General features: G+C 39.5%; 1 protein-coding gene across 2 annotated transcripts; it reads right to left on the bottom strand.

Moving 5' to 3' along the window:
* Positions 1 to 613: 613 nt before the first annotated feature.
* LOC145416410 (G patch domain-containing protein 11) lies at positions 614 to 17189 on the bottom strand. 2 transcript variants are annotated; one of them, XM_080285358.1, is made up of 7 exons: positions 17074 to 17189; positions 11671 to 11912; positions 7837 to 7993; positions 4763 to 4853; positions 4039 to 4137; positions 1329 to 1487; positions 614 to 939 (listed from the first exon to the last, which is right to left on the bottom strand). In XM_080285358.1, the coding sequence occupies exons 1-6, from the start codon at positions 17127 to 17129 to the stop codon at positions 1347 to 1349; spliced, it is 786 nt and encodes a 261-aa protein (XP_080141484.1). In that variant the 5' UTR covers positions 17130 to 17189; the 3' UTR covers positions 614 to 939; positions 1329 to 1346. The 2 variants fall into 2 exon arrangements, with proteins under 2 accessions (XP_080141484.1, XP_080141483.1); XM_080285357.1 differs by having other exon boundaries at positions 614 to 1487.
* Between the last annotated feature and the right edge of the window lie 1080 nt (positions 17190 to 18269).

Consider the following 18269-nt stretch of genomic DNA (forward strand, 5'->3'; position numbering starts at 1 on the left):
AATATAAGTGAATGGTTTCCTGAACACCAGGAAACCATTTACTACGCTGGGTGGTAACCATATAACCAAAGTTTGGCGCCTGGTGGTTTAGTGGGTAATTATTGCACTCCAATCGGATTGAGCCGGTGAAGGTTTATATCCAAGGGGTGGTTGGGGTTGATTGCTCATGTAATGCCACTCAGGGATAAGTGAGGCTGGTCACGCTCATCTTAAATGTTGGGACCAACTGCCTAGCCCTGGGCTCCTATGCTCCTCATGGGGCAATGTAGAATTGGATGATGATGATGATGAATTTGATGAAACATTTCAAAATATTCTTCAGTAACTTCTTATGTCTATGTATGCCTGCCATTTTATTGGCTGAGCATAAAGAAGGATTTCTACAGAACATACAGTATGAAAGACATTATTTACCTTAGGAAAAATAACATATATAAACAATGCTCACTGTGAAACCATCAGTTACCTGCTGAGGGATGCTTTTTTGACTGAGTGTACAGTACAATATTACTCATACATAAGGATTTCTATATAATACATGAAATTCAGTTTCTATTCAGAATTATTTACCACAGGAGAAAAAAACGTATATAACATCAACGCTCATTGTGAAACCATCAGTTACCTGCTGAGGGATACTTTTGTGATTGAGAGTACAGTAAAAGATTACAAGGAAACATACCCATTACCTAAAACCAATGCCTCACATTCACATGTGGCAGGGAAACCCAAAGCACAGCTCTATGATTCCATCAGGGGAACTAATTAAAGGAAAAATAGGGCCCAATCGAAATTTCATCCTCCAACCCTTTTGCATCATAAAGAGGTATGAGGCTTCTTGTACCACAACTGTCAAGTGCAGGGTCAGTCAACACACCCCTAGGCCAAACCCTGGAGGAGAAGTTTTCAGCTTTCACATCTTGTCCTTTTGATTTACTCCTTAAGAAAGACACAGTATGTATGACTACTGTACTACAGTATTCCTCCCTAAGGATAATAAGCAATGATTCAAGGTAATTAAAAAACAAATATATTTGTTGTTAAATACACTACAGGCTTCACAAACTTAAATTAATGAGTGAGTACTGTATAGCATCCCATGTGTGGGTTCGTGGTGTGGAGTGGGGCCTGATAATGCCAGAATGCTCATTTCCTGCTCTGCCCACCGTACAAATATACAGTATACTGACAATGGGTACACATTGCATAAGTCACTGAATTTCAATGGATGAATGAAGACTGATATATGTCTGATCAATACACTGATATAATGTGTATATGAGCAATGATAAACTAACAAAATAAACACCTGTAACATACTGTAATACCTACACAGCACATGATGATTAATCATCATGATCAATCCTGGTCGGGCCTGGACAGTTTTGTTTGAGGTCCCTCTCATCATCAAACACTGTGCCACACCATATGCAGTAACAATAAGTTGAACGCAGGTATGCAGTTAAGATATTCAGCTGCTCCTCAATCTGTAACAATATCAAATAATATTAAATCCATCCATCCATCCATCATCCAATCCTACACTGCCCCATGAGGAGCATAGGAGTCCGGGGCTAAGCAGTTGGTCCCGACATTTAAGATAAGAGTGACCAGCCTCACTCATCCCTGAGTGGCATTATATGAGCAATCAACCCCAACCACCCCTCACCGGCTCAATCCGATTGGAGCACAATAATTACTCACTAAACCACCAGGTGCCATAATTTGGTTATATGGCCTTGAGAGTAAATGTAGAAAAGAGTAAAGTGATGATTATTGAGAGAGAAGGTGACTCCCAGTGCAATGTAACAGTGAATGGAGAGAGACTGGAATTGGTGTGAGAGTTCAAATACCCGGGTACAGTGATAGAAAAGAGAGGAAAATGTGCAAAAGAAGTTGAAAGTAGAGTGACACAAGGAAGAAAAGTAGCTGGTGCAATGAAGGCCTTGATAAGAAACAAAGGCTTGAGTGTTGCAGCTGCATGAGGCTTACATGATGGAGTGCAGTGCCAACTTTAACATATGTGAGACTATGATGTGGCATGAAAATGAAAAGTCAAGAGTAAGAGCAGTGGAGATGGGACTGCTGAGGAATGTATATGGAGTACAGAGGGTGGATAGGATACGAAATAATATGATTCGTGAAAGATGCAGAGTGAGGAAGTCGGTGGACACCAGAATTGAGGAGAGTGTACTGAGATGGTATGGTCATGTGGAGAGAATGGATAACAATAGAGTGGTGAAGAAGGTATATCTGAGCGAATTCGAAGGAGGGAGGAGGCGAGGTAGGCCAAGGAGAAGGTTGAGAGATATGGAAGATGAATGTGTGAGGAAGAGAGGTTTGGAAGTCGGTGAGGCTAGGGAACTGACAGGAGATTGAGCTGGCTGGATGAATTTTGTGAGGAGATATACATGATCAGGGATTTTTGGCACCCCTTTTTAACATGGCAGCGTCTGGATTGACTCTATCAGATACGATATGTGAAGCTACAGAACGTGGTGAATGTTTTTGGCGTATCCGATAGAGCCAGGATTCCGCGGGCTTGAATGATGAGTGAATGGAAGCGTGGCCCATTGGATTGGGCAATTTTGGGCTGTCTGGACATTGCTACTCCTCACCCTGCCCTTGGGTGGGAAAGGAGGTCTGGATGATGATGATGATGGTTACCACCCAGTGTAGTAAATGGTTTCCTGGTGTACAGGAAACCATTTGGCTTGTCTCTCAGTGTAGAGTCACTCACAGGCAGAAGGAAGAGGAAAGAATGAAGGAAAGAAAGACAGAAGAGGAAGTGTAAAGTTACCCATAGGCAGAAGGACAAGGAAAGAATGAAGTAAAGGAAGACAGAAAAGGATGGAAGGAAAGAAGGATGGAGGAGAGGAAAGGGCAGACACCCGACAGCAGCACTACAGCGAGTGAGTGGATGGTGAGCGCCCTCACTTACCACAAAAATAATATTAAACACATTCAAAAATATGTCTTATAACCAAGTACAGAATACTAAAGCACTGCAATAACTGCAGGCATCATTCACAAATGGTTTGCATTTCTGAAAAGTGAAAAGTTTGAGATATGACAAGCAGTATTTTTCACATGTCTTGTTTTTTACCAATAAAAATTATTTTTGATCCTGGTAGGCTGTCATGGGTATCTTTAAGGAAGGTTGATTAAGTCTCTCCAGGCATCACCACTAAACTTCAATAATGGAATTGGATTCATCTCACCACACCCAAGAAGTTAGGTTCAATCACATACTCTTCAAGTCAGCCTCCCATTCTCCATTCTCTTCACATGGCCACACCAGCGTAGACTATTGTTCCTAGCATTTTCAGTCACATCCACATGAACACTGAAATGTTCCTCTGCTTCCATATTCACTAACATGTATCACTGACTCATTTCATTATCTACGCCAAGGACGTTATGTTTTACCTCGCATTGGTTTGTTTGTTTGTCAGTTTGTTTGTCTGTCTGTTAGCAGGATTACTCAAAAAATTATGAACTGACTTTAATGAAACTTTGTCGGCCATGGGACAAGGAAGAAATTATTAAATTTGGGAGCAGATACAGATGCAGATCCAGTGTATCCCGCACAATATCTCCAAAGTTTTCATTGAATTTCAATGAAATTTTGTGGAAAGGTGGGCCATGGACCAAGAAAGTCCATCCATCCATCATCCAATCCTACACTGAAAGTATTTATTAAATTTTGGGGCGGATCTGGATCCTTGTTAATGGCAATGACATTGGTGGAGGTATGCGCTCTCTGAATGCTTTCTAGTTCACTTATATTTTTAGCTTTATTATTTTCATGTTATTTATTTAGGCTATTTATTGGCTATCACCAAACCATTTTAACTAGCTAGAGAAACTTTTCAAACTAGAGGGTAAGATATAACTTTAATTAAACCCTTTAATATTAGAGATTCTTTGCAAGATTAATAAAACTATTTGGAGTAGCTACAACAAAATACGAAAATATGTCATCAGACTGAAGGAGTGATATTCTAAAACACAGTTAATAATATTGAATCTTCTTACCTCAAATTCCACTTCCTCTTCATCTTCTTCATCTTCCTCCTCTTCTGACTTTAAGGTATAGCTTGGCCAGAACCATGATTCTACAGGTTCAGTATGCTTCTGTGGAGAAAGAGTAATCATATGAAATTTTTTCAATACATAATTTTTCTCACTGTTACATCACTAAACATTTCTATCAGTAGCATCCATAATTAAATCATCAACATATAAAAACTCCCAAAGTATCCCACTTTTAATTTCTCTTCAGAGTGCCTTTAGTGCTAGGATATATGGCACTAGACTCAGCAGGTAGTATCCCACTTTTAATTTCTCTTCAGAGTGCCTTTAGTGCTAGGATATATGGCACTAGACTCAGCAGGTAAGCCTGATGCACCTAAACATTACCAAGAATTTCTTGACGTGCTCTCACAGTCACAGTTACCCCTTCATATAATAGCATCACCAACCTGATGATCCATTCATCAGTATGAACAACAACAAAATCATCTCAGTCTTATTAGTTTCTTCCATTCCACAGGATCCATAAATATTACTATTGCTTACTTCCATTCATCCTCCTTATACTTGCACCAGCTCTGAGAAAGGTCATTTCTACGGCTTGCTACCTAGAATGTTCACTGTCACTCACTGGCTAGGTTTTACTCCTATATGATCAGCAATTAAACACTTTCAAGCACAGCTCTCTTAACCTCCATATATTCTCAAAACTATAAAAAGATCTTACCTCTTTTGAATCCAACTCGTAACAAACTCGTTGGCTCTTCATCAAGTCTTGTTGGAGATATTTTGCCTGTCTCTGATCACGCATTCTTGCTCTGTTAAAAGAAGGTACAGTAAATTAATTTTTTGTTACATTACTGTAGTTATGCATTCATATCATTATCTTCTAAACCCTATTTGCCACTAAAAACTGGGTCAGTTGGAAAAAGATATGAGGAGAAGAAACCACAAGCAAAAGTGAACTACTGTACAGTACAGCATTTTTGTTCGGACCTGGCAAAGATCCCTAACCACATTCTGTTCAGTTTATGGCCAAGTGTAGTCAGACTGGAGGGTTGATCTGGCCAGTAACCAAGGAGACTCATTCCTTCCCCATAACTCATTATAAAGTTTCAAGCAACCATAAGTTAGTAATGAAGTCGTAGGAGTGACCCAATTATGTCAGGTAAAAACAAGCCATCTGCATCACCAGAGTATCCTGTGCAATCAGCCAAACATTTATCCACTCATTATTCCAGCCTTCATAATTCTTTGTTTCACACCACAGACATGCACTCCCACACAAAACTATAATTCACACGATGCTCTCACAGTGGCTGAGGAAAAAAGACCATTCCATCCAGTGCTAGGTAAAAGTGGGATACAACCCCTGTCAAGTTAGTTCTATATATACTATATTTTATTCATCAGTTTTTTTCATCAATTGTCTACTTCCTTAAATTCCACAACTCACTTTCCCAAACACACATTTACTGTATATACCAGCATCACATTCAACCAAGTTCTTGGCTTTTCATGTCTCCTCCCACTATCAGACTCTTTCATGTGTACAGCATGTGTACAGCACCATTGTAAAAATACTTTGAAAATTCACATGTATCTTTCAAGACAGAAGTGTCGAGTTACAGCAAGAGTTGGCCTGTTAACAGAATTATCACATCACTTGCCAATAACAAGTACAATATTTTCTATACAGCAATACTGTATTACACATCTGGTTCGGTACACGGTGACCCAAAATGAACACAACCCATAACACTATAGTCACGGAGCGTGACTCTGAGGTTGTTATTACCGAGCCCTGGCAACCTACCATTCAAAAGTGCGTCTGATTTCGTGTATAATATGATACGCATGTGATTCGTGTATAATATGTTCGTGTATAATAATATTCGTGTATAATATATTCGTGCATAATAATATGATTCGTGTACAATATGATATGAAATCGGACGCACTTCTGAATTTGTGTGTACTGTAATATGTTCGTGCATAATAATATGATTCGTGTACAATATGATACGAAATCGGACGCACTTTTGAATGGTTGGTTGCCAGGGTATGATAATGAAAACCTCAGAGTCGTGCGCCGCGACTACAGGAAGACGTAGGGGCATCACTCGTGGGAAGCAATGGTTCCAGCAGGATGGGGTCATCCCACACACTTCAAACCAAACGTTTATGTGGCTGTGGCAATGATTTGGGAATTGACTAATCAGTAGGAAGTGTGGCCCTGAGTGGGCCCCACACTCACCCGGCCTGAATCCCCCAGATTTCTATCTAAGATTAGCCTATCTGATAGATCGTGTGTATGAAAACCACCCCCAGAAAATCAAAGACCTGAAAATAGAAATTACAGCCAACATCTGAGCTATCCCAAGAGAGGAGTGTGTCCGTGTAATTGTCAATTTTGCATTCTGGAGTGCATGCGATGTCAAGGTGGTCATTTGCAACACATTTTGGAAAGGCCATAAAAAACAGACCATTTGATATGCAGAACCCAAATGGTCAGGACTGTTTTTCATCAACTCAGCTTAACAATGCAAAAATACAGCAAATCTCTTATCAGCTGTATAAATGACAAACACTTATGGGTTGCATTCATTTTGGGTCACCCTGTAAGTGGTGGTCCCAATCATCCAGTCACCTGATGTAGTCCTGCATACTTCCTTCACCTCTATCATTCTTTTTCTGTATCTGCCCTCCTCTCTGTTTCTCCCACCCTTCCTGCTGCTTTTCATTAATCTTTTTTCTCCATTTCATGTGGTTATGCACTGACTGACAAGCAGTATGGTCTCCTGTGTAATCCAGAAGACATTTAAAGCACTGGGTGGTAACCACATAACCAAATAATGGGGTGATGTGGAGCCTACTATGCTGCCCTCTTAATTGGGAGGAGAGATGCAAATACAGCATCCATCTAGAACCAAACATACATGCACTTCTCCACGCCTCACCGCTGACTACCGTAAGGGAACATCAGTTCACTGCAGAGGATGGTCCTGCAGGGACAGTTGCTTGCTTGCAGTAGACATGTCTGCTCAGCCAGACAGATTGGGACTACTCAACAACAACAACACATTTGGTTAACTAATGTTATTGATGCTGTATAGGACTGCGACTGAAGAGCTGAAAGGAAGGATGGGACTGGAATGTATTGGAGTTGTGATGAGGAGGGGTAGACTGAGAGAGATTGGGCAAGTTGAGAGGGTGGAAGATAACAGTTGCATGTGGAAGGTGAGAGGTATGAACATCAAGGACAGGGTTGCAACAGGCAGACCAAAAAAAAGACCTGGGACGAGGTCATAAAATGTGACTTCTGGGATAAGGGACTGAATAGGGAGGCTGCCAGAGCTGAAGCAGCATGGAAGGTCATTAGGTGACCAACCCTCTTCTTTATCATCACCATGACATGCAGAGAATACGTGGTTAGCTTACTCCCCTGTTCCCAGGGATACTGGCGACAGGCAGGAAGAAATGTTAAATCTAAATTAAGAGCACGAAAGTTATAGCCTGGACCTTGATTCTGTGTATTTGTGGCTGAGTTTACTGCCTAAGAGTGATTATCATGCAACAAGTTGTCACAACTGTAGCCATTCATCACTCACATGGCACTATACTGTAGTACTTCCCTTGGTCGGTGTTGGCTGCATATATTACATTTACAGTAGAGTAATATCATTATTAATAATTTACTCTACTGTAATGGTATAAAAATATACACTTTTAAGAAAATACAAATACAAAAAAAAAACTCCAAATGAATCCAATACAATAATGGTATATATATACCCATACCTATATTTCTCTGGGTCAACTTCCTTGCTATGCTTGTTTTTTTTCTTCTGCCTTCTCTCTTCTCGTTTCCGTCGATGTTCTGCAATCATTTCCTGCCAGCCCAGGCCAATGCGGTCAGACTTCACCTCAACTTTGACAGGTTCTAATCTACCCTGACCTGAAAGCAGCATGAAATATGTCAGACTGCAAACAGTTAGTCCTCATTATTAGTCACTTTTTCAAATGCAAGGAAGAATGAACTAAAGGCCGAAGGCCTGCAAGCTATTGTTTCTAGGAAAAACTAAACAGGGGAACCAAGTTCAAGATCGGTTCACTTTGAGATGACTGAACACTTTGCATTTAAAAATAATGGTCATGGGTAGAGGGAAAAACAGAATATGAAGATTATTCCAGAGGTGACCTGTTGCACCGATGGAGGACTGAGAGTATCAGTTACTCTTGTTGAAAAATTCACAGTTACTTACAGAGAGATAATGTACTACAGCTCTATTGCTATGTAAAACATTTTTTATTTGTTAGTTTCCCCTTATTTACGGTACCAGTTGCACTGAAAAAGTTGATATTTTGGAATGTGTGAATAGCAAAGTATGGAAGTTCAAGAAAAAAAATGATGATGACAGAGACTGATGGCATGAGGATGCACATGCATTTCCTGTTCCAATTTCTGGATCCCTTTACCCCATGTACTACTGGATAATGGGGTTATGATGATGATGATAACATGACTCAGCCAATGAACAACACAGGTAGCTGGGATAGGATAATGATTTTAGTAAGGTGGGGTGCAATTTTGGCCATCTGAATATAAGTTATCAAAACTATTAATAGCAAAACTAAGCTGAAAATTTGTAGTACAGCATATGTAATCATAAACAGAAAGAAAACTCTACAGGCAGAGCTCTGAATTATCAAATACTGTATATAAACAGAATATCACTCACTGACATAAGTTAACACTCACAATCATAAAATCAGCAAATGCTCATTTTGGCAAATTAATCATGTACTCCTTGCAGAACAGGAATGGTGCAAAACAAGTAAGATTTAAAATACCTTATTAAGTGAGCAAAGACACAGTAGGAATGCAAAACATGACAAATAATTGTCGCTGTTGATCTTAAAGTCTCTTCAGGTTGATCTTAAAGTCTCTGTATTACTACTGGATGCTTTATAGGGAGCTAAGTGTAGTTGATCTGCAACTCTCATACAACCTTTCAGGGCACAGGTAGAGAGTTTCCTTACGTGTGTTGCCCAATGTCACCCCTACTGTACACTGTTTACAGATGGAACTCTCTCTCCAGCAGATTTTGAAAGAGCTCTGCTGGCCTCAGCCTGACTCACAGATGCCTCAGTGTTAAACATCCACTTGCTTACTAATGCATTTCTCTCCTCTTCTGGGTGAAGCAAATATCCCCCGATATTTTTTTCTCTCTCTCTCTCTCTCTCTCTCTCTTTTTTTTTTTTTTTTTTTTTTTTTTTTTTTTTTAAATACTGATACAGAATAATACAAGAGTAAAACAACAGTGATATTATAAGTGAATGATAAGAAAACTATGTGACAATACATTATACCAATAATGAGTATACCAGTTCATCATTCATTCATCACCTAATCCAGTGTTGCCCTATGAGAAGTGTAGGAGCCCGGAGCTCGGCAAGTTGGTCCTGACATTGAAGATGCGAGTGACCGGACTCACTTGTTCCTAAGTGGCATTAAGTGAGCAATAAACTACCCCTCGGATATAAACCTGCATAGGTTTTAATCCGACTGGAATGCCTTCATTGCCCACTAAACCACCAGGCGCCATAATTTGGTTATATGGTTACCATCCAGTGTAGTAAATGGCTTCCTGGTGTAAAGGAAACCATTTGGCTTGTCACTCAGTGTAGATTCACCTGCAGATAGAAGGAAGAGGAAAGAATGAAGGAGTGACAGACAGAAGAGGAAGGATGGAAAGAAGGATGAGAGGAAAGGGCAGGCACCTGAGCAGCACTACATCGAGCGAGTGGATGGTGGGTGCCCCCACCAACTATACTTGTTAACAAGGAAAATACATAGAAACAGTAATGATATTATTAGCGAATATTATTAGTGAATGATATGAGAATTATATGATTATACATTATACTAATAACACTGGTTAAAAAAAAAAAAAAAAAAAAAACTGAGGCAAGCATGTGAATAGGTGTTTTTGACTAATTTTGATATGCTTAATTCAGATTTCTAAATACTTTTGCTCTATCACCTCTAGTTTTTTTGCTTTCACATATCCTGTTTTTTATTATAATGCATATACTTAAAATATAATGAGTTTCTTTCATATATTAAAATCGCACATTCCAGAATGAAACTAAACAGACACGGAACACTGACGGAACTAAATATTACTAGGATATAAGCATATATACACATCATAGTACTACAAACAGTCAGAAGTGAGTTTTTTTGGATGATCTGGTGTACATTCCCTCCGGGATGTCACACACAAGCATCCAGCAGAAGTCCCCCATCATGCTTGGGTTCCACTTGCCTTGGTAGTTGCTCTCCATCTTAGTAATATCTTGGTGGAACCTTTCCCCATGTTCGTCACTTACTGCTCCGAGGTTCTTAGGAAAGAAGTTGAGGTGGGAGTGGAGAAAGTGAATCTTGAGAGACATTCAACACCCCATATCCTGATAAGCCTGCAACAACTTCTTGACACGCTCTTGGTAATCTAGTGCCCATGTGTCACCAAGTAAGCCATGGCAGACTGACTTAAATGCTTCTCATGCTCTCAGTTCCTTCAAGGTGAACTTCTCCTCGAATACCTCATCCTTCAGCACCTCCCGGATCTGAGGTCCGACGAAGATGCCCTCCTTAAGCTTAGCAGAACTGAGAGTTGGGAACAGAGTGCACACGTGTTGGAAGGCAGCGCCACCCTTGCCCATGGTCTTAACGAAATTCTTTATAAGGCCAAGCTTGATACAAAGAGGGGAAGAAGCATCTTGCTCATGTCCACCAGAGGATTTTCTTGGACACTGTGTTTCCAGGCAAGAAAGAGCTCATAGACCCCCAGTCCTTCTGCGTGTAGTGCTTGACATGTTTGGCCTTGTTGTGGCGCACATTTTAAACCAAGTTACAAGAAAATAGGACGGTAAATGGATTTTTGGCGAATATTTTGGGTCTAGGCCTATATGTATACATGCAAGTACTGTACATGTATACATGTATATCTCAAAAACTAGAGGTGATGGGCGAAAACAGATTTCGAATCTGAAATCAGCACCCCCAAATTAGGTTAGAACACCTAATTTCATGCTTGCCTCAAATTTTGTGTAAACCAGTCTAATAGTATACTGTACTGGTTAACAGGGAAAATACTTAGAAATTAATTTGACATTATACCGGGTAAGTGAAAAATAATCATATTACATGATACCAGTAATATACTAGTTAATAAGGAAAATACAGAAACAATATTGATATAATAACTGAATGATAAGAGAATTTTATGATAACAAACTAATAATAGTACACTGGTTAACAGGGAAAATACAAAGAAACAATACTGATATTATAAGTGAATGAAAAGCAAATTATATGATGAATACTGTACCTGTACTAATAATTAGAGTATACTAATTAACAAGGAAAGTACACAGAAACAATACTGATATTACAGTGGCCCCCAGCTCATCAGACTATGAACCCAGGAATAACAGGGGGTTGGGAGGGAGTTGAGGGGGCATTTATATAACCACACAATGAAGTTACTTGGTTGTATCAGTCCCAAAATATGAAGGTGTCCCTCTTCAGCACCTGGCAAACAGTAAATGATAATGTTAAAAACTTACTGTCTTTCCCAAGACTCATTCCAGGCTTGTAACCCATCTTCTGAAGCATTGAGAAGCCTTTATTACTAGAACTGATGGCAGTACTGAGTCCTTCTTCTAGACGCTCTTTCTGTACTTCCTTAATAGGTTTATGTCTTGATTTCTGTTCACTATCCTTTAAGGTTTTCTTCTTTTCTAACTCCGCTTTCCGCTTCGATGAGTGGGAAAACATAAGTCCAGGTCTGACATCATCTTTACCAACACTGAAAAATAATATTGATACATCAATTAAAAAAAAAGAAAATATCATATACCAGTTCCTCTGAAAATTGGTAATAATGGAGAGGCATTAGTTAGGCTTCATGAGGTTGGATTAGGTTCAGTCTGATTTGATCTGATGAGGTTAGATTAATGCTGCTGGTTTATTTGTCTCATTTTCTCTACCTTTGGTCTGGCTTGGTTACACGAGGTAAGATTAAAGCTTCAAGGGGTCCGGGGGGGAGGGGGGGGCGAATTCCCATTTATGACAGATATGGTTAGGTTTGGATAAAGAAATTTTCCTTTTTTTCATGAAATTCATTTTATTCTAACCATCATTTTCTAGGAAGTGCTTCTTTTCCCCGCATTTACCCAATACCATGTGTCCCTACTGTCAATGAGGAGGTGGAGGGGGGAGGAAATGCAAGGAAACCAAGCACTTCTACAAGAAACGATGGTCAAAACCCAATGAATTACATTAATAAAAATTAAAAGAACTGTTTTATCCACAAAACTTGAAAATAAAAACTTACATGCAGCCTTTCCTAAGTGAGAAAAATACAGGAATGTTGAAATTATTGAAGAGTTAAATGTCTCTCATGGATTACAGTACAGTACAGTATAAGTACTGTATTATGTTGTAGTCCATGGATGTGTATCTGAGATGTGAACATTTACTTACTGCGTTACAGGTCACATTTTTTTCTGCAATTACAATTTCATTAATGAATATTATTGTCCTACTGTATGATGAAACATCTGTCAGCAGATATCTTACAGTTAGCTCACCAATACTTGGTGGAAATTTCTGTTCTTTTACAGCTGACTCCATGTACCGGGTAGCTCAGTAGCAAGATATGACAATGCTACCACTCTACAGCTTTTCCATGATACTTCACTGTAAATAGCATTATATTCTGAATGTTAATCAATTACTGAACTCCTTATTCATGATGGAGATATGGTAATTTTAGGCCATATAAAGGTGCACACAATACAGATTTAACCAATGCAGTAGTTTGGAATTTCCATGAACCTAATAGAAAGCTGGTTCTGGTGATACCCCTATATTTTTTCTGGAAAAAAAAAAAAAAGTAATAATACTGTAATAATAATAATAATAATAATAATAATAATAATAATAATAATCTATCTATTGCCAGACGCCTCAATCCTGTTTGGGGTGGCCACAAACAAATCGCCTCCAAGTCGCCCTGTCCCCCGCCATTTCACTGCCCTGCTCCCAACTCACACCTCCCTCTCTCATATACCTCTCCACCCCATCCCTCCATCTCATCCTCGGTCTCCCCCTCCCTCTTCCCCCCTCCACCTCACTCACATACACTCTCTTCGTCAGTCTTTCACCCTCCATCCTCTTCACACGGCCAAACCACCTCAGTGTGTTCCTCATAACGCTTCCTATCACATCCACATCCACACCACAACGCTCCTTTATATCCTCATTCGTCAGCCTGTCTCTCCACGTGACTCCACAGGCTCCTCTTAAATAACTCATTTCCACTGCTCTCACTCTTGACTTGTGTCCTTCCAACAACGTCCAAGCTTCACTTCCATACGTTAGAGTTGGTATCACAATACTGTCGTGTAGTAACTTTTCCACTTCCATGCTCACTTCCCTGTTTCTTATCACTGCTTTCAAAGAACCAGCAACCTTTCTTCCCTGCTGTACCCTTTCAAGCACTTCACCCTCCAAACCTCCATCCTTACTCATCACACTACCCAAGTACTTAAACGTACTCACATTTTCCAATTCCTCACCATCCAACCTCGCTGTACATTCACTGACTTCACCTCTCTCAAAGACCATCACTTTACTCTTTCCTACATTCACCTTTAGATTCCGTTTCTTACACACTCTCCCAAACTCATCCACCAAGCCTTGCAGCTCCCATTCGTCTTCACTCAACAACACAGTATCATCTGCAAACAACAGCACAGGGGGTTTCCAAACACTATCCTCTCTCACCAAGGCCACTCCAACATCCACTACCCTACCTTGTACCTCTTTTATTACCCCATCCATGTACAGATTGAACAACCATGGAGACATGACACATCCCTGTTTCAACCCAACTTTCAAAGAGAAAAATTCACTTAGTTCACCATCCACACGCACTGCAGCCTTCGCACCATCGTACATACTCTTCACAGCATTCAACAACTTCCCATCTACTCCACATATTCTTAACACTTTCCACAATCCTTGTCTATCCACCCTGTCATATGCTTTCTCCAAATCCATGAAAGCCGCATACAACTTCTTTCCCTTCTCTAGAAACTTTTCCACAAAAGATCTAAGAATGAATATCGGATCTACACAACCTCTTCCCTTCCTAAAGCTTCCCTGTTCTTCTCCAACTAATTTCTCTGTTCTTTCTCTAACTCTGTCAATAAGTATCCTACCATACACATTTCCTATTATACTAAGAAGACAAATGACCCTATGATTAACATTTCCTATTATACTAAGAAGACAAATGACCCTATGATTACCACACACTTCTTTTTCCCCTTTTCCTTTGTACAAGGGAATAATTATACTGTACCTGACTTCCAATCCTCCGGGACTCTACCTTCCTCCCAGGCCAATCTGCACATCTTCCACATCCATTCTACTACTATCTCTCCCCCATGCTTCAGCATTTCACCACACACTCCATCAATTCCTGGAGCTTTCCCCAATTTAACTTTCTTCATTGCTTCCACAACTTCTGTCCTACTGATTTCTTCCTGTCTTCTCGCCTCCCTCCTTCTCCCAGCCATTCCCCAGCCACTTATACTCGCATTACTTCCATCCTGTATGTTCAATAATTCCTTAAAGTGTTCTCTCCATCTCCTCACTTTTTCTCCCTTCTCCACTAGTAATCTACCATTTTTATCTTTCACTCCCCTGCTAACTTCACTTCCACCCTGTCTTACTCTTTTCACCTCTTTCCAGAACATTTTCTTACTTTCCCTCCACTTTACACTCAAATTCCTTCCAAATTCCTCATCCACTCTCTTCTTACTCTCTCTTACTAATCTTTTCACACCTCTCTTTCTTTCTACATATAACTAACAGACGTGCTGTACATTACAGGAAACAATCAACAGATACTCTGAATTAATTCCACAGAAAAGTTCCTCATAATAGTACAGTACATCTAAAGCTTGGTAATCTTCAAGGAGTCATAAGATGACCTTATTTTGCAGTTTTCTTCAGTGTTTTCTTTACCAAAGGCATTTATAGGATTCTTTGAGTATTTCAAGAGTTTGTTTCCAAGTTTCAATGTTTCTGATTTACTTAAAAAGTGGTGAAATGCATTTACAAGACAGTCTTTCTTTGCAATCAATGGTGCCAAACACAGATGGACCCCATCTTGTGGTGCACCGAAGACAAACGGATACCATCTTTGAACACCATTTTCAATGAAATTACTCTTATGAGTGTTGATTTATCCAACCCTAAACTAAATTTTCATAACAAGCCAACATAATTTATCCTAACCTGGTAATCCTTAAGGAGACATAAGACTATGGGGAAAAAAAAAAAAAAAAAAAAAAAAAAACTTTGAATCGATTCAATGAATTTATAAAGATGTACAGAAGTGCGTTTTCGAGTACAAGAAGGATCCATACAAAACATGGAAAATATGATTAGGATACATAAGGAACAGGCAAGATTAGGTTGTTTGCTTAGGTTAACATAAAACTGGTTAGGTTAGCATAAAATATATCAGGTAAGGTTTGGATAAAGAAGGCTTGGCTTAATTACAAAAATTTTGGTTAGGTTTGGATAAATAGGTCCCAACAGGAGTAATTTCGTTTAAAATTTGGTGTTTTAAGATGGTGTCCGTCCGTTTCCATTCACCACAAGATGGTCTCTGTCTGTAAACAAACACCAATATTTAATAGGCTTTTCAACACCTTTTAAAGAAATATAAAACACTGAAACTTGAAAATATCCCACTTAAAGAGTCCCATGAAGGGCTAAGGTATGGAAAAAAACAGAAGAAAACTGCAAAATAAGATAGTTTTGTCTCTTACATGATTACCCCTAACCTAGCCTGTTTTATGCTAACCTAACCAAACTTAGGTACCGGTAATTCTTTACGAAACAAGTGTTGCGATTCCACCTATAACTAAGTCATGACCTCAAGACAAGTAATTTTGGCACATTTGCAACACAGATAGTTAACTGTTGAACTGTGACTGCAAGAAGTGATTGGAGAAGGACAAAATATACGGTACCTATTTCAGGTAGTTAGGGAAACGGCCAGGTCTCTCGCAAAAATGTTTACTGACAGTCCAACTGGCCGCATTGTTTACTAGACTACCCATTGCTCTGACTGGATGTGTCAGTGTATCTCATGTCAAAGCAACTGGAAGCTTAATTATTTAACCAAACCTAACTTAACAAATCCATCCCAAATCCAACCTCACCTCACTTGCATTTGACAGCCAGCTTTCAAATTAAAAAATGCATGTTATGAGCATTAGCTTTATATGGCCAGCTACTGGCAGACATTGGCAGAATATTTATGCATTCTAAATCCAAATTTACAGCTTTCAGTGGTAAGTTTATTAAAATGCCCAGTAGCTGTGGTAATCCACAAATAATATATAACAAGTAACCTGTGAAAGACTCAACAGAAAATATGGAAAGGCCATGCTCATTTGGTATGGAATAAATCAAACTTATTCCAACCTAACTTAACCTATCCTGTATATAATTGTACCAGTACTTTCCTTGCTTATTAATGGATCTTTCTTCATTATCAAAAATGCACTACTGTACACCCTTGCAGTCAATTAATCAATTCAAAGGTAGGTAAAGAAAAAAAAATAATTTTGTAAAGAAGTGATCTTAAGTTTCCTTGAATATTACCTAAAGGTTATTTCAGTGACAATAACTCAACTGTAATAAAAAAGTAGTAACGCCCATCACATCAAGCTTGGTTTGATGGCCACAGTTATGACAGGAATTTTATCTATGTTCCTCATTAATCCTCGTCGGTGTTGGGAGCATGTTCAAATTTACCACAGCACTATTTACAAGTGACAATAAACAAAGTCCTCAAAGTGGGTTATACTCAAATTCGCTGAGGTGATTGCAGCATACTGTACTGGTACTGTACCAATGCCATCTTTATTTTCCGAACATACCATTGAGCAAGGAACTCTGCTGACATGTAGTCAACCTCCTCATCTGACTCTGCCATGCTTTAATTCTCAAATATTTCTTTGAGCTCCTTCGAAATACCGAAGTGACGTTTGCAGAGGTGTTTACAGATGACGTCACAACTACCAGTGTTCCCAGAACCGGATCAAAATACCCCAATCCGCTAGGATGTAGCGGGAAACAAAAGAAAAAAAGAAAAAAAGCCAAACTTTCACATATTACCAATAAAATATCCCACATCCTACATTCAGCATAGGTTATTATTACGAAAATATTTTAAACATTATATCTCTTGTGGACAAATACGATGCTAGATATAGCAAAAAAAACATGAAGCTCCTACCATTCATTCTTTGAAAAATGTGTATTACATGAAAGCATAACAAACCACTCCACGTCACTGACTTAATTATTATTTTACAGAAGTCTAGGCAAATTTATAACCAAGTAATGATAACCCACATGTTTTGGGGCACATAAACTAACCTCTTGCTAATGCTATATCAAACATAACCTTTTCAACTTCACTCACGCAAAATTCACTGCCGACTTCCATTGTGAAACGAATGTGAAAAAGGGTGTGTGTGTCGACTTTGCAAGTTTGTTTTCGAGATGTTTACCACGTTAAACAATCATGTTCTACCTCTGCCGCTCCCTGCAGTAGGGTAATAACTACCTGTACCTTCTCCCTTTTGGGATATATGAATATGTACATAACTATGATTCTCCCTTTTGGGATATATGAATACGTACATACATACATATAACTAGGCTGCTTCCCCCAAGGAAAGGGAGGTAGCCGAGACAGGACGACACACTCCCAATTTACTCATCCACTCAAACACATTCATTCGCATCTTAGCCCCAAGGGAAGAAGGGACAGATCCTCACCGTACCACACCCCACGAGGGTCAACTGCACAGTGCAATCAGTGACATCCGCAGCAGGGCCCGACAGCAGAGCTGGTTTACCCCTGCCACATCATAATGGACCCATCCCCTTACCCGCACCTGACCTGATCAGCTGATCAGACCAAATGCGGGAGAATAACCCCTCAGGGCTGTGTCATCATTTATTCATTCACAATTTCTCTCCAATCATTTCTATCATGCACAGCCACTCTTCCTTGCTCAACAGACATCCCTCTCGCATCCAACGCTCTCTTCACACTGTCCATCCC

Source organism: Coenobita brevimanus, chromosome 106 (assembly GCF_032717465.1).
Source record: "Coenobita brevimanus isolate Jiangsu-jjx chromosome 106, ASM3271746v2, whole genome shotgun sequence".
NCBI classification, from domain to species: Eukaryota; Metazoa; Arthropoda; class Malacostraca; order Decapoda; family Coenobitidae; genus Coenobita; species Coenobita brevimanus.

Coding starts and splice junctions, on each gene's coding strand:
- LOC145416410 (XM_080285358.1), bottom strand. CDS start 17,129: ATGGCAGAGTCAGATGAGGAGGTTGACTACATGTCAGCAGAGTTCCTT. Junction 11,913..17,073: donor GCAGAGTTCCTTGCTCAATG/GTATGTTCGGAA, acceptor ATTATTTTTCAG/TGTTGGTAAAGATGATGTCA. Junction 7,994..11,670: donor AATGAGTCTTGGGAAAGACA/GTAAGTTTTTAA, acceptor TGCTGCTTTCAG/GTCAGGGTAGATTAGAACCT.